The sequence below is a fragment of the Cervus elaphus genome, chromosome 17, assembly GCF_910594005.1.
Source record: "Cervus elaphus chromosome 17, mCerEla1.1, whole genome shotgun sequence".
Taxonomy (NCBI): Eukaryota; Metazoa; Chordata; class Mammalia; order Artiodactyla; family Cervidae; genus Cervus; species Cervus elaphus.
This window is the reverse complement of record NC_057831.1, coordinates 36,680,994-36,697,056: the sequence shown is the minus strand read 5'-3', so window position 1 is coordinate 36,697,056 and position 16,063 is coordinate 36,680,994. Positions and strand designations below refer to the sequence as shown.

Below are 16,063 nucleotides of genomic sequence, written 5' to 3'. Positions count from 1 at the left end.
AAGATCGAAACATTTATCTTTCCATTACTGGACTATGAAATATTTCTTTTTCAAAGAATTTCTAAGGGCCACAGCTGTATTTTTCAGCATCCAAGACTCTAAGAAAGATGTGATATTCTCTACCTAGATAAAAATGTGGTTAGAAAAATAATGAGGTCAAATGACAATATGTCGGTGTCAGTTTAAAGCTACGTGAGTCTAAGAAATGATGTCAGAGTCTGAAAGAAAGATCTTAAAGGAAATAATTCACTGTCAAAATGTGCAGTCAGACCAGAAAAGAATATCCTAATATCTTGAGAAATTGAAAAAAATGGTTAGGCATTCAGCTACATGAACAACAGGATCATAACATCAGTAAATGAACGGCTTCAGGCCCAGGGCAGCCAATGGCTGTCAGGAGGAGCCACTCACTGCTCATGGCAAAGTGTGTGTGCTGATTCTCTTTCCACAGAGTTTGGTATGTTTATGGTGGTGCCTCTGAAGTCATGTGAATGAATAAACAAATGGGCAAAAGAAAAGGACTACTACACAGCTACAGTGAAACTACTGTTATGAAGACATGAAGGTAAAGTTGGCAAAAACTAGGTGGCCTTCCTGGATTCTTTCTGCTGTCACTTTGGATCTTCAGTCTCTTTTCTTGATCTATAGAAGTAAAAGCTTCATTATTTGTTTTTAAAAATTAAAATCATTCTAAAATTTACAGGGTAAAAGTGGCTTTTCCATTAATAGTTGAAGTGTTTCTCTTTTTTTTTAAGGAAGTGGCAGGTCCACGCTACACCGTTTTTATAACAATTGAGATAATCATGTAGGGTACTTGGCCAGGTACATCTGGCAAATGGACAGTGTCATTAGCCTCTTTCCCCTCCCTTCCCTGGCGGGGAGGGAAACTGGGTGGAATCTGGGATCTGGGATCGTTCACTGCTGTCCCCAGAACTCGGCCAATGTCTGCCTATATTAGGTGTTCAATAAATGCCTGTTATTTCAGTAATTCAGCTTTAAGAGAGAAATATAAATTTCTATTCAGAGTGTATTAGGGGATTCCTTGGCAGTCCAGTGGTTAAGATTTTGCCTTCCTGTGCAGGGCGTGTGGGTTCGATCCCTGGTCAGAGAGCTAAGGTCCCACCATCCCTTGTGGCTAAGAAAAAAAAAAAAAAAAAAAAAAGAAGAAGCAATATTGTAACAAATTCAATAAAGACTTTAAAAATGGTCCACATTAAAAAAGTCTTTTAAACCAAGAGTATACAAAAGCCTGTGTGTGTGTGTGTGTGTGTGTGTGTGTGTGTGTTCTGTGTGTTAGTTGCTCAGTCGTGTCCGACTTTTTGCAACCCTACAGACTGTAGCCCACCAGGCTTCTCTGTCCATGGAATTCTCTAGGCACGATACTGGAGTGGATTGCCATTCCCTTCTCCAGAGGAACTTCCCAACCCAGGGATCGAACCCTGGTCTCCTGCATTGCCTGAGACAGATAAGAAATGAAGTCAGGGGTCCAAGCTTTATCAATCAGATCCCAAGGTCCTGAGAGAACTCAACAAAGGGAAACTATATCCTGCACAGAAGACAGAATCAATGTTTTTGGAGACAAAGCTACACAAGCTATTCTCAGTAAGCTGTGGAAAACACAGGAAAAAAGAAACAGCAAAACAGATCTTCAGATTATAAGACCATCAGGTTGCTGTGGATACTGTAGATTCTAGAAGGTATCAACATCTAGATAACACATGAGCAACTGAAAAAGAGTCAGTGATCAACAGTGACTAACACTGGTTTCTTGAACACAAATCAGGAAAGCTAGCCATTTTTCCTTTTTTGGATAGGATTGGCAGGATATCTGGATTTCCGTAAAGAATGAGGGACAATGATTGTGAAAGGAAAGCTGACTATGAACATTTATGCAGAGTGCCGCTGCAATGTTGATGTGAATCTGCAGGGAAGCCTCGAGCAGGGAGGCTTTACCTGACAGCCTTTTCAGTATTTATCAACCACTTGGATACGGCACCAAAGATAGTCACTAAATGTGTAGATGACGCAGTGGGTAAGTGTGTTGGAATATAAAACCTAGATGTAATCTATTTCATAAGGCTGGGATAGAAGAACAAAAAGTAAGAAACTGGAAAAAAGTCAAGGTCCTATAATTAGATTATAAAAGAAAAAATCCGGACACATGGACACTAAGCAATCCTTGGAAAAGGAAGCTGGGCATTACATAAATCAACACAGATGGGGCCACAAGCCATAGTTTTCAACTGGGAGCAGGTTTGCTCCCCATGGGACCTTTGGCCAAGTCTGGAGGCATTTTTGGTTCTTAAACTGGGGTGGGGGAGGCCAGACCCCCCCCAACCAAGAGTTATCTGGGACAAATGTTTACAGTACTGAGGTTGAGACACCCTGCCCTAGAAAGACTAAGATGAACTCATGGCACGCTGACAGTCATGTAGGCATAGACTTGGAGAACTAAAGAGCCTTAGTCATCTAGATCAAGGTCAGGGTTAGTCCTTGGTCCACTGTCCTGCTAAACCACTAGAATAATATTCAGTTTTGGGTATCAGTTTTTAAGAGGGATATAGATAGACTGGTGTGTGCGCGTAGAGAGCAGAGCCACAGGACTGTGGGAAGGTCTGGAGCCCAGATCACACGAGAAAGAGTAAGAAGAACCTAGAGGAAGAGTGTTCATAGGGTGTGGGTGGGAGTGAGCAGGGCAGGTGGCTATAAATATGGAAGTGCTCTCAAGGAAGAAGCTGTATGCTTAGCCCACATTGCTCCAGAGGTAAAACTAAGCCCCTAAGGAGAAAGTCACACAGTAATAATTATATTCATTAATTATGATGTTTTACAGTTATCAAACTTATACACTCTAAAATTACATATTGTATAATTACTATATTGTTTTTGATCATTTTAAAAGTGGTAGTTATAAAAACTAGTAAGTTTTTAGCTATTTCACACACAGCTGGTGCCTTCCCATAAGCATTTAAAACCAGGGACAGTTTTCAAACAGTTTAAATAAATCTTCTCTGCACATACAAACACCAAATTCTAAAATGTGTCAGAAGTGCTGAGAATTAATACAATCCAAATTCAGGCTGATAAACATGGCCAACTGGGACAAAATGAACTAAAGGACAACACTATTTTCAAGAGCAATGTAATCATTGCAAAATTATCTGAAATTTTGACCATCATGAGGGCCAGTAGAAGAGCTATGGCCAAAACATACTCGTGAAAAAAATAAGCTAAAGGATAAGATTTGGAAGGACATCCTCTTTTAAAAAGAGCTTAATTCATTTATCTACCATTTGTTTCATGAGGTAATTATTAAGTGTCATATTTTGGATGTGTTAAAGAACACATTTTTATCTAGGAGTAGTTTAGCTCAAGCTTCTAAGAGAAATATGCTGGTTTTCACGCACACAATCACCCACATTTTTTCAATTATGGTGATTTAATTCTTGTGTGAAATGATCAGCTAGACAAAATTTGTCTTATTTCATTAACATCAAGTCTTATTGTGAGAAAATGGCTCTAATTTTGAAGATACAATGGAGCATATTTGCCTAAATTTCACACTTACAGAATTTTTTATAAATAAGTTCTGTTAAAAAGAATATGGATAGGGAGCACAATCATTGTCTAATACCTTAAAGTGAGGGCTATGAGGTAGTTAAGACCCCTGAGAGGTAAGAAAAGGAACAGAGTGAAGAGAAGAGATGGCTTTGTAGCTTCTGGTTCCCTACCTCAAATACAGTGGAAGAATCAGGCAAGAAAATGGAGTGGTTCTCATGGGAACAAGGCCCCCACATTTTGAAATAATTCTAAGTTCATTAAATAAATGACACCCCAGGATTGAGGTTGTCACCGAAATATGACAAAAGTGAAACTCTTAAAACTCACTTCTGCTTGGTGTTTTACTCCCCCTGCTGACTTAACTGCTAAAAAACAATCACTGATTTTTTAAAAATCTTTGTCTTTTCATCTCTAGAGCCCTGCGTATGGCAGACAGTGTGTGCAATTGTCTAGAAACAAAAATATTCAAGAGGTTGATTCTAGTCCAGGCCAGTTAGATCTCTACAACTCTCTGGACACAGAGGGTACCCCTATTCCAGCAAAAAGTAGCCACTGAGGACAAGATTTATCTGTATACAATCCATGATTACTGCTGGGGAAAAGATTAGAGCGTATATTCTAGTCGACTGCTTGTCACAGGCCTACATTCACAGATCAAGAACAGATTATGAAATCTGCACCAAGGACGAAATGTGCCAGGGGGAAGGCAAGAGGGAGGAGAGTGGATAAAACTATACCCGCAAATCTGTCAAAGAAAACTAAGCTTTTTATCTTGAAAATCATTATTTTTTATCACAGGCTACATATATTGCCTCTGTTAATTTTGCTTTTTCTATAAATTCAGTAAATGAGATTTTTTAAAAAAGAAAGTTATCCAATGAGTTATTTTGACAAAATTTCAGAGTACAGAAAATCCATTCCTCTGAGGGGAAACAAAACCAAAAACACTGTAAAACAAGACAGATCCCCACAAGCAAAGTAAAAAGCAAACAAACAGCAACGTACAAAACAGTGAGGGAATGAAATGAAACGAAGGAGATCAGCTGGCCTATAACATAAATTAAAGAGGATTGTTTGAAGTTGGTTAGAAGCAGCTACTGAGTTTTAGGGGAGGTTGCAGGAAGCCGTCACCAGGGGGCGCAATCACAGCGCCTTTCCTTCCCCGGGAGGGACGTTGGGGGCGGGGGACACTGGTGTAGGTGTAGCACGTGGTTAGCAGCTGGCGGTCTTCACCTTTATCTCCTTGAAGAAGGAAGCAGTTTCGCCCTCGATAATTGGCTGCAGCAAAGGGCTTCTCCGCTTGCTGGAGGGGGAACCCTGCGACAGGTGTTAATAGGCAGGTTACATGGCAGAAAACCAGAAACAAACCAAAGTTCTCCTCCAACTGGCTGCTTCACTTCAGAGCCTGCCCGCCCACCCCACCAACCAGAGGCCACACAGGAGCAAGGATGTTAACCAAACACACAGAAAAACTCCTGCCTCCTCCCTCTTTCCTCCTGGTCACCATAGCTTCCAGAACAGCTAATAATAATGCACGCTCATCAAGTGATGCAAAAGGTTACAGACAGAGGCTGCATATTCACCCTATTTCAGGCCACTAAGGGCTCCTGACTGGAGGATGAACAGGGTTCCTTAACTTTAACCCTTTTGTTGGTTAGTTTACTGATTTATTCTGCAGGAAATTTCTAGAAAGGTAGGATTCTCCAAACACACCTGACTGAGGTCCCTGAACCCTCCTCTGTTTGTCTGCACAAATACACTGTTAAAAGACATATAAGGACTACAACTTGGGCCTAGAAATAAACAAGATATAAAGCAGAAATAGAAGAGCAGCAGCTAAAAAGAATATGCATTTCAGCAACAACATAAAAGCAAGGCCGTGTCTGCTGGCTAGAAACTCTAAAGGCCAACAGAGGAAGCCCCCAGGGTCCCGGGAGATAAGAGGACTGAAACCGAGGCAGAGGTCCCCCCACGAGATGGACAGGGCAGGACCACTACCCCCGCCAGCTGGGCCGACATCGGGGATGGGGCAAGCTGGCCAGTGCCCGAAAGGCTTTTTCCTAAACTGAGGGCCAGTCGCTGCTCCCTCCTCTTGACAAAATCCCAATTCAGAGGCCAAAAGCAGTGAAGTCCAAGGATGGAGGCCACTGAACACGGTTCACAGCGGCTAGCTGCTTTCCCTTTTCTTTACCTCACTCTTTCCTACATCTCCAAAAAGAAGCGGTTCCCTCTCTTGAGTTCCTTAGAGGATTTCTCCCTGGGTATGACTCCAGCAGGGCGGATCTCTGTCTTGGAGGCCGAGTGAAGAACACTAACCAGGCCCCTAGGGCCAGAGAGGGACTCTGGGTGCAGTGGCCCCTGGGGAAGCGCAGCCATTTCCCGGATGCTCTGTCTCTAAGGAAAGTGTGGGGGAGCTGACCCAGCACACGTCAGATGGAAGCGTACGGCCACAGCTTGTGCACCTAAGAGGGGAACAGATTCTGTCAGCTTCAGACTTGCTCATTCTTGGCAAACGTCACCTCAGAAGTCTCTGATAAATTTTTCATCCCTCAAGTTTAGGGGCCACTGATACTAATGGCAGGTTCAACTACGAAAGACTGTTATTTCGTGAGAAGGCAAGTTAGTGCCCTAATAATATAGCCAGGCAGTCAACAACCGGGCGTGGGGTACTCACAATGATGGGGATGGTGCTGGCTCGGGACAGGATCTGTTTGACCAGGCGGTACCTGTCGTACAGTGGCTTCATAACCTGACGCTCATTCTTGCTCACCTGAAAGGCAAGAACAGGAGAGCTGAGAAACCTGCTCCTGTGGGCCATGCTGACCGAGCATGCTGTGGACTCAGAGAAAGAACAGGTGATTCAACTGAAGACTCACCACTCTTATAAAATTTATTTAAACTGATACCATGAGTCAGTGAAAACTTAAAATATCTACTTTGGCTGCAGATCACGTGAAATCACTCCCTCAGAAGTATTACTTTTCCTCAAAACTGTGATCCTTATTAATTATTAGTTTTCTATTTAAAATTCTGGAAGGTTCAGAATTCCAGATGATTCACTGTTTTCTAGGTCCTGGGAAGAAGAAAGCATATATTAATATTTCTATTATACTACTTACCTTGCAGTTCTGTGATCATTGTTTAAAAATGTCTCTCTCCCCTATGGAACTGTGTTGTGTTTTTAGGGACAAATGCAAGCAAACAGGCTTTCAAGGAATACATGCTGATAGAATACATGGATTCACTCATCTCTGTGTCCCTAAAATCTGGCTCAGGGTTCAAAAATGTTTAAAGGACCAACTCTAATAGACAATGGGGAGAAAATAAGCCCAGCTCCCTGGCATAGTATTCGAAGCCCCTCATCACCTGCAGCTTCTCCTTGTCCCCATTATAACTCAAGCTCTGGAAAGAAACTAGGCAGTGTCATACCTCCTTATCTAGCTCCCTCTGTCTTCGAGTGGCCTCCTCTCTGCTCTTTGGTTTGGTAAATTCCAGATCAAGAGCCACCTCTCTCCCTGTGCAGCCTTCTTCCAACACGCCCCATTCTGGGAGACCTGCTCATTCTCTCCTTTGAGTCACCGAATACAGCCTGTGTATCTTATAATTCACATATGCTTTGCTATGGATGGAATGTTTATGTTCAACTCACCTGCCCCCATGCCCCAACTCCCAATTTATAAGTTGAAAATGAATCCCCGATGTGATGGTTTTTGGAAGTGAGGTCTCCAGGAAGTGACTAGGTCATGAAGATGGTACCCTCATGAACAGGATTAGTGCCCTTATAAAAGTGGCCACAGAGAGCTCCCTCACCCCTTCTGCCATGTGAGGACAGCAGACAGATGGTTGGCCATGAACTGGGAAGTGGGCCCTCACTAGACAACAGTGCCTTAATCTTGGGCTTCCAGCCTCCAGAACTGTAAACTGTTCTGGTAACTATTTCAGTGGCTGATATGATAAAAATATCCCATAAGTGTCTGCAAAATGAGTGAAAGAATATTTCAAATATAGACAGGTATGCCAAATTCATAAGTATGCATTTGTTTACTAAAATAGAGTAAGAGATGATGTATCTTTGTTTCAAGTTTACTGTTGTTCTTCTGCATTTTATTTCCATTGTACACATAAGGCAAGGCTTACAGATGTGAGGAAGGGTAACAGTATTAGCTCTGACCATCTTTCTTATGGGCCTTCAACTTTGAAGACAAGTCTGGATAATGCATGAACTGATCACCCTTTGCTGCCTTTTTTTATTTGCCTTTCTCAAAGTGATCAACAATAAGTGAACCTTGGATAAATCTCACAAGCCAAGATAGGATACTGCCAATCTTGTGGTATTTATTTACTGTCATCTTGTGGATTTATTTTCTGCCATAAGCAATAATAATAACAACTTATTTCTGTCTTTCTCTGTTACCAAAATATCAAGAGGCGGCATTTTCTTGCTTTTACTATCTGTCATGGTAAAAGGAGTTTTACATTTGTTATTTCATAAAGTATGACTGTTAGAACTGGAAGGGAACATAAGAACTATTTCATAAAAAAAAAAAAGAGTGAAGATCAAACCACAGGTATTACTAGAACATACCTACCAAAATGGCTAATGTGAAAGACAGTGTCCAGTGTCAGAAAGAATGCTGGGCAACTGGAATTCTCTCTCAGTACTGGCAAGACTGAAACACTTTGGAAAACCATTTGGCAGTATCTCCTAAAGCTAAACATATGACTCATCAATTCCATCCTTAAGCACACACCAAACAAACCTGGATTAAAGTTTACCAAAACACACATAAAAGAATGTTCAGAGCAGCACTATTTATAGCACCACCAAACTGGAAACCATTCATATGCTCAACAATGGTAGAATCAATAAGTATTTTAAGTTTCCATAACTGAATACTACACAGCCATGAAAATGAACGAATACAGCTGTATGCAGCATTAATCTTAAAAAAATAAAGCCAAGAAAAACAAGCCAGACACCTAAGAATATACACTGTAAGGTCCTAATTATATAAAGTTCAAAAATAAGCAAATCAAATCTATAAGGTTAGAAGTCAAGTTTTTGCTGGTGGGGTGGAAGGTCATGGTATTGCCTAGAAGGGGACATGATAAGGGCTTTCAGAGGGTGGGCCATTTTAAATTTCTTGATCAGGAGGTTGAATACACGGATTTGTCTATCTTGTGAAAATTACCAAGATATATAATTAAAATTTAGGCTCTTTTCTGTACTTATACTTCAAGAGAAGTTGGACAATAGCCACAAATAAGTGTGAGGAATAGAAATAAATGACTTGGATAATCTCACATGTAAAATGACAAAACTTAGGACTGGAACACAAGGAATAATTTTTTTTAATACAAGATGTACCCACTAAATATACTGCATATGAGATTAAGGTACATCCTAATCGTCAACATATGACATGTGGTGAAATATTACTGTGTAAGATAAACAATAGATATTTAGTGACCAAAAGACATATGAAAAATAAAAATAATAAGGAACCAGCATTTCCCCACTGAGGATTAGCATCCTATTACTATATCTGACTCTAAAACAACATGGGTTTGAACTGCATGGGTTCACTTATATGCAGATTTTTTCAACAATAAATACTGTACTACTATATAATCTACCACATGGTTGCATCCATGGATTCAGAAAGTTGGATATGGCAAAACCATGGAGACAGAGGGCTGGCTCTAAGTTACACTCAGATTTTCAACTATGCTGAGTGTTGAACAATTCCCAACTTCAGCATTATTTCAAGGGTCAACTGCAGTTGCTTCACAGAAACATTTTTGGATTGTGAAAGGAGACTTTGGATTTTGGAAGGAGACTTACTGCTAAAATTAGCCAGATACGGAAAATTCGACAGAATCGATTTTCTAATTCTTTGTGCGAAAACTAAATTTTCTAGTTAGAGTAGATGAAGAGGATAGCTGGCCTACATTAATATTTGGCTTGTGGTACTGGTTAGTCACTCAGTGTGTCTGACTATTTGTGACCCCATGGACTGTAACCCGCCAGGCTCCTCTGTTCACGGGATTCCTCAGGAAAGACTGCTGAAGTAGGTTGCCATAACCTCCTCTAGGGGATCTTCCCGACCCAGGGATCGAACCTACGCCTCTTTTACCTCCTGCATTAGCAGGCAGCCTCTTTACCACTAGCACTACCTGGGAAGCCCATATTTGGCTTATAACACTGATATTTAGATTTTCTATGAATCGCTCCTTTTAAAAATTAATGACCCTCAGAACTCTGCTCAATATTACATGGCAGCCTGGATGGGAGGGGAGTTTGGTGAGAACAGATACATGTAAATGTATATGCATAGCGGAGTCCCTTTCCTGTCCGCCTGAAACTATCACAGCATTGCTAACTAGCTATACTCCAATATAACAGTTAAAAAAATTAATGATGTTTAGAACTAATCACCTGTGAGAGATCAGATAAAGTCCAGTTCTTGACTATGAAGAGTCAAAACTCATCAAGATACCTGTCAGTCAGTGTTGGCATTTGACAGAGCTATCTAAACACCAAAAAATCAGTGATCTTTAGGTCTGGAAAGAATACCACTTGATTTACACTAGAATTATTTTCATGATAAATGCCTGAAGCCAAAGGCATGGTGATACTGAAACTCAATACAACTTTCACCCATTATCAAGCCAAGTCTCATGTAATTATCAGTGCTGGATTTGAGAGCAGAGTCAAAACCTAACCAACAGAGAAACAAAGCAGCCCATTGGTTGAACTGTTAAAAAGGGGGTGCTGATATTAACTGGACCGTGGGAAAACTGTTCAGAAGTTGACATCTCTTATTCTCCAGTCATCAGCTGCTCAGGGATTCCACTAAAACCAGTAACAGGCCTTAGAAGGAGCCAGTGAAGTTCTCAGAGCCTCAGTTTCTTGATAGGCAAAGTGTAGAATTCAGATTAGAAAATCTTCATGATCCTGAATTGCTTGAAAATGACCTTAGGCCAAGCATACAGTATACAGTCTTTTCAACATAATTTCACTCTTCCTGCTTCAACTCATTATTTAATTTTTCATTTAAGTGGTACTTTTGAATGGCTTTCAATGTGTACAAATAGGGTTAAGACTAAAATGTAATTTTGTACACAAGTCAAAACAACACAAAAATTAGGATATGCAGATCTAATGGATTTGAAAGCAGCACCTTTCACTAAATCTTTGTTTTCTGATGCAAATAAATCTTCGTCTACTGTTCTCTTACTATTCTAATTGGTTGCTGTATAAGCCTCAGATAATACATCAAAGTACAACGGGAACACCAGCCAATATTATCCATGTTTAAGTAAGGGCAGTCTCAGACAGAAATCACAAAAGCCTGATTAGGTGAACACATTTATCTTTTGTGATGGTGTTCGTCTTAGCCTCATATAAAGCTTCTCTACAGAAATACTGATTTGGTTGCTGTTAGCTGAATGGTATAACAAAGGTGAAAGATAAAAAGAATGAAGTTTCTAACTTGAAGAAATAGATAACATTAGAACCATGGAATATTAAAGCTAGAAGAGTCTTACTTTCTAATATGATAAAACTAAGCACTGGAGAGCTCTCAGGAATGATCTGCCCAAGGCAACTGAGCTGGTTCAAGAACGGGGTGGACTGACTCTCAGTCCAGTTTTCTATACAATAACAAATAAGCAAGGAGGATCTTAACACAGTAACCACAAGACATACCAAAGAAGTCATAGTATAGCATTTTCCCCTAACAGAGTTTGGCCAAGATTATCTTAAGATAAAGAATTGTCATCTTAAGATACAGATGACATCTTAAGATAAAGAATCTTGTTTTCATCTTGAGATAAAAATTCTGCATCCAAGCTGAGAGTTCTGCCATATTGAGTTCACAGAGATTTCTTGCTCTGAGCAATAGCAAGAAATTCAGTAGTCAGAATCTCCTTAGTAAAACAAAAAATATTCCGAATCTGTGTGTGGAGGTGGTACCTCTGAGTCATAAAACTGCCAGTGGGAGAAGGTAAAGGAGATGGATTTTTATACCTGCTGCATTTTTGTCCCATTGATTCAGAAAATGGTGACTGTCCCTCCTTTATTATCAGGCAACAACAGTGGGCTGACTGGGCAAAGATCAGATCTTCCCAACCAACAGATAAACAAATGATATCATTTATATGTGGCTTTAGAATCTGGACTTAAATTTGAACAGGATATGCTCCGCTTAGTTCCCCAGTTTCTAAAAGACAAGATTGAAATGTATCAATGAGAACCCTGAAGCTCTGCAGATGCACCCACGCTCTCTCCTCTTCACCATCATCTGGGTCTGCAGAAGGGGTCATAGGGGGGCTGCAGCTATGTGCTGTACTTCTGGGATGTGGTCTTCTGATGGGACCCCTACATGTTGAAAAGGACACATTTTAATAATAATTCACAGGGAATTATGTGCTGGTGTGTAGACGACTGTGTTTTTGTTTTTCATACATGTGTCAGTCTGTCTGGAGGGTGTCTCGTTAAAGCAAACAACTTTGTTAAGCAATGTACAGAAGCAGCAGATAACTGTTTTGGCCGGTGATTTTGACTGTTGGTGTCCTTTTATATCAGAATCTACAGACTCAGCAAAAATCCACCAGGCTCTGAGCACCTGCATTTCTAAAAAGCGAAGGTTTGTAATGACAGCATAGCTCTGGGAGTACTTGTGTTTTTCTTTTAAGAAGAGTGTTGCCCAAATGTTATTCTTAAGTCCAGCGTCCATGGCAACATCACAGATGTTAAGAATGAAAAGTTCACTCTTTGGTTTTCAGACTGGCAAGATATCAAGTGTACTCTGTTTCTCCTGAGGAGGCGGGAGTATCAGGTTCCAGAGAGAGGCAGAGAGCCCAACCTGGGACCAGAAATAAATGACACTCAAACTTCCTGGAGCATGTGTCCCTGACCTGTGAGATGCTAGAATCCAGGCCCAGAAATGTTGTTCCTTCATCTGCAAGAATGATAAAAGAAAGGGCCAAGGATTAATGGTTCAAATTCCTATCGGTAAGAGAGCTAAAAATTGTACATTTCTCCTGATTCAATTATTTAATAGGAAGTAAACAGCAGAGGGCAGAACCTATAAGTACCAGAAGAGAAACCTGTCATTTACAGAGGAGTCCCACCTAACTCCCTGCAAAGCCACTCTGCCCCGCTTCCTCTGTCAAGTGCCAGACAGCCTACAGGTCTGTGTGTGTGTGTAATGTCAGTCTCCATGACAACCTATGGTAACAGACATCTATTACGCAGACAAATCACTGAGGCTCAGCGAGTTACCTAAGAGGCCCAGAGACACAGAGCCAGTCTCAGCAGAGCTGGCTTCCCAGGTGGCACATGATAGGAGATGCAAGAGAGCTGGGTTCAATCCCTGGGTCAAGAAGATCCGCTGGAGGAGGGCATGGCAACCCACTCCAGTATTCTTGCCTGGAAAATTCCACAGACAGAGGAGCCTGGCGGGCTATAGTCCATGGGGTTGCAAAGATTCTGACACATCTGAGTGACTCAACACACACTGCGAGCCTAGGGCCTGCTGCCTGCCACAGTCCAGACAGGAGGAGAGACTGTGCTCACCTCGGAGCAATAAGTACCACGGCACACAGCCCCCTGCTCCGGCAGCGAGCTGAAGACTACAACACAGCTGACAGTCTTTAAAGGAGTCTATCTCTGTCATACCCTGAATCCATATCATGAAAAGAAGGCAGACACGCGGGCCCCACCTCCTTCACAGAGGCCTGCCTGGGGGCTTGAGGAGATTGACACCTAAAGGCGCTGAGTCTTCAGTGGAGAAGGAGTTTCTCCTCTCTGTTAGAAGAGGATTAGTTCTATCTCCGCAAGTTCTGAATATCCCAGAAGAGAAGGACGAAGTTTCACAATACATCTGAGCTCCAGAGCATTTACTGTTTGGTTCAATGCCTTTTAAAAAAATCCAAAACAACAGTTGGCTTGAAACATGACCATTATCCCAGAGTGCCAGTATTTTTCCACTGTAGGGACAGGCCAGCAAAATCAATCATCAACTCCAGCTTTTTTTTTTTTTTTAATTTAAACCTAATAAATTCAGAATCAAAATACCAGGTAGGCTCATTAGACAGATAACTGGCCACATGTTCTGCATCAGGTCTCATGCTAGATGCTGAGGTCCAGGTTTACTGTTAGGTAAAAAAAAACAACCCAGAATCCCTACTCTCACAGTTCTTATAGTCCAGTGCTCTATTCTCGAAATTTCTTCATCTAAGAGAGCGTATTTGTGATGCAAAGACTCTCTCCATTACATAGCTATGACAGACTGGAAAAGAGGTCTGTGCATTTTGGTGATATAAAAGTCCATCTGTGAATATACACCTCCGGCTTCTATACACCTGCTCTTAAGAACTTGTGTTGTTGGGTTCTTGACAGCATTCTTAACAGAAGGTTACTAAGAGTCACTGACAAGGAGATCAGATTACACGAGCTCCCTTAGGAATAGAGCGGAGGCCTGTTGAACTACTGTCTCCCCCAGGACCTACAGCAAGCAGAAGATAAATGTGCTTGCTGAATAACAAATCGCCTCAAACGCTTCTAAAGCCATATTTTAGATTCCTCTCGGTTTTAGTTCTGTATGGCAGCTGAAACTTCTCAGCAAACACGGGTTGCAAACTGCACTGAAAAGAAACTGAATTTTAGGGCAGATCACTCGAGCTTAGCACCTTCCTTTTATGGATAAGTATGCCTAGAGCTAGTGATGATAGCTTACTGGGGCAGACTCAGGGGCAGGCATGTTCCTTCACTCTCGGCTTCTGTGTACTAATTCATACCCCCCTCCACTATTTTCTACTCGAAGCAGGACACTAGAGACTACATTTCAGTTGCAAACTGATTTTTCTTTGGAACTTAATTAAATTTAGCACTTAATAGGTAGTGGAACTCTTATCATAGGTTTAGGCTTCAAAAAGCTTAGTTCTGGTGAAAATATATAGTAATCTAAGTATCTGGACACCTCAATTGTAAAATACTGAACACAGAAGATCCACTTCAAAGCCTGGTAATTTACCCCAGTCAGAAAATTCAGTACTGATGAACCTATTTGTAGGACGGGAACACATAGGGAATGAACTTGTGGACCCAATCGGGGAAGGAGAGGGTGAGACGAACAGAGAGAATCGTACTGACACATAAACTACCAGGTGTAAAACAGACGGCTAGCGGGAAGCTGCTCTATAACACAGGGAGCTCAGCTTGATGTTCTGTGACGAACTAGAGGGGTGGGAAGAGGGGACAGGTGGAAGGAAGGCTCAAGAGACAGGGGATATCTGGGTCCAGACAGCTGATCCATGTTGTGCGGCAGAAGCTGACGCAACATTGTGAAGCAATTATACTCCAATAAAAAAAATAACAAAAAAAAAAAAGAAAATTCAGTGCATTCACATACCGGCCGTCCATGAATGCTTTCATAATATAACAGAGCTTTCTGCAGGGCCACTTTCTCATTAGCAATCTGGTCTTTGGTCATATCCTGTATAAACACAAGGACAGAGAAATGAGAGAGGGGAAAACATTTGTGAACATCGCAACTGCTTTATTTAGTTAAAGAAGTTTCCCAAAGCAAGGTTAAAAAGAATGTTTACACAACAGCTCTCCCTAGCTCCATCCAAAGCTCAGAATTAGCTGTTCCTGACGCACAGCACAGCAGAATCATCACCTATGAGTGCTCCCTTCTCCCATGTGGTGGCAAAGGCATGCTGGACTGGGATCAGCAAGGCCGTGAGGTGCACGGGGCTTAGCCTAATGACTCCGGCGGCGAATACGGTTACAGGATACACATTCCCAAAGGCTTGTCTCTAATCCTCCTATCTCAGAGAGTCACCAAACTGTCTCTTAACTGAAACAAGTCCATTCTGTAACCTGTACAACAGGATTTCCTGCTTTCCATTTGCAGTCCAAACCAAAGGACCTATAGTTAAAAAGCACTCTGAGCTTGTTTCATCTGCTTCTTTGGAGTCTCAATGTGTGGAAGGGGAAGGTGAGGGAGATATAAAGAGGTGTGACTCGTCACCCTCCCCACTGGGACCCCGGGGCATGTCCTGCCACCCTGCCACAGTGACTGGAATGGTTTGGGATTAGCAGTTTCTCGGGCTCATCACAGAATCACACCTTAATGTCTTCGGGACGGCTGGTCTCTGCCCGCTTCTCCTGGAGCTTCCTCTGGATGGATTCCAGTGTGGCCTCCACGCTAGGCTTTATGGCTTTATCCACCAGCTCTTGCTTTTTCTCATCTTCTTTTTCAAGTTGGGAGCCGAAACTCTTGGGGAGTGTGTTGCTTCGCTGCCGCATCCTGGGGGGTAGGTCCTCCTCTGATATCTTCAGTTTGGACTCTAGGAGAAAAGATTTGGGGGTGGAGATGTATGGGAATTGACATCTGCTGAACCCAGATTGTTTTCCTTGCTGTTAACAAGTGCTTAGTCTTGTCTTTTTTTTTCTCCCAGAAAGCATCTAATTATAATATTAGCTGAA

At 41.7% G+C, this 16,063-nt stretch overlaps 1 protein-coding gene across 12 annotated transcripts in view; it reads right to left on the bottom strand.

Moving 5' to 3' along the window:
* The window catches only part of FAM13A (family with sequence similarity 13 member A), a 323,915-nt gene that overhangs the window by 8,277 nt on the left and 299,575 nt on the right, over nt 1-16,063 (bottom strand). For 10 of the 12 annotated variants that reach the window (XM_043871497.1, XM_043871494.1, XM_043871495.1 and 7 more), the window contains 4 exons: nt 15,704-15,924; nt 14,982-15,065; nt 6,236-6,331; nt 4,795-4,878 (listed from right to left, as the gene is read on the bottom strand). In XM_043871497.1, coding sequence (XP_043727432.1) covers nt 4,795-4,878; nt 6,236-6,331; nt 14,982-15,065; nt 15,704-15,924 — 485 coding nt within the window. The remainder of the gene's footprint in view (nt 1-4,794; nt 4,879-6,235; nt 6,332-14,981; nt 15,066-15,703; nt 15,925-16,063) is intronic. The other 2 variants (XM_043871499.1, XM_043871506.1) reach the window with 1 other exon arrangement.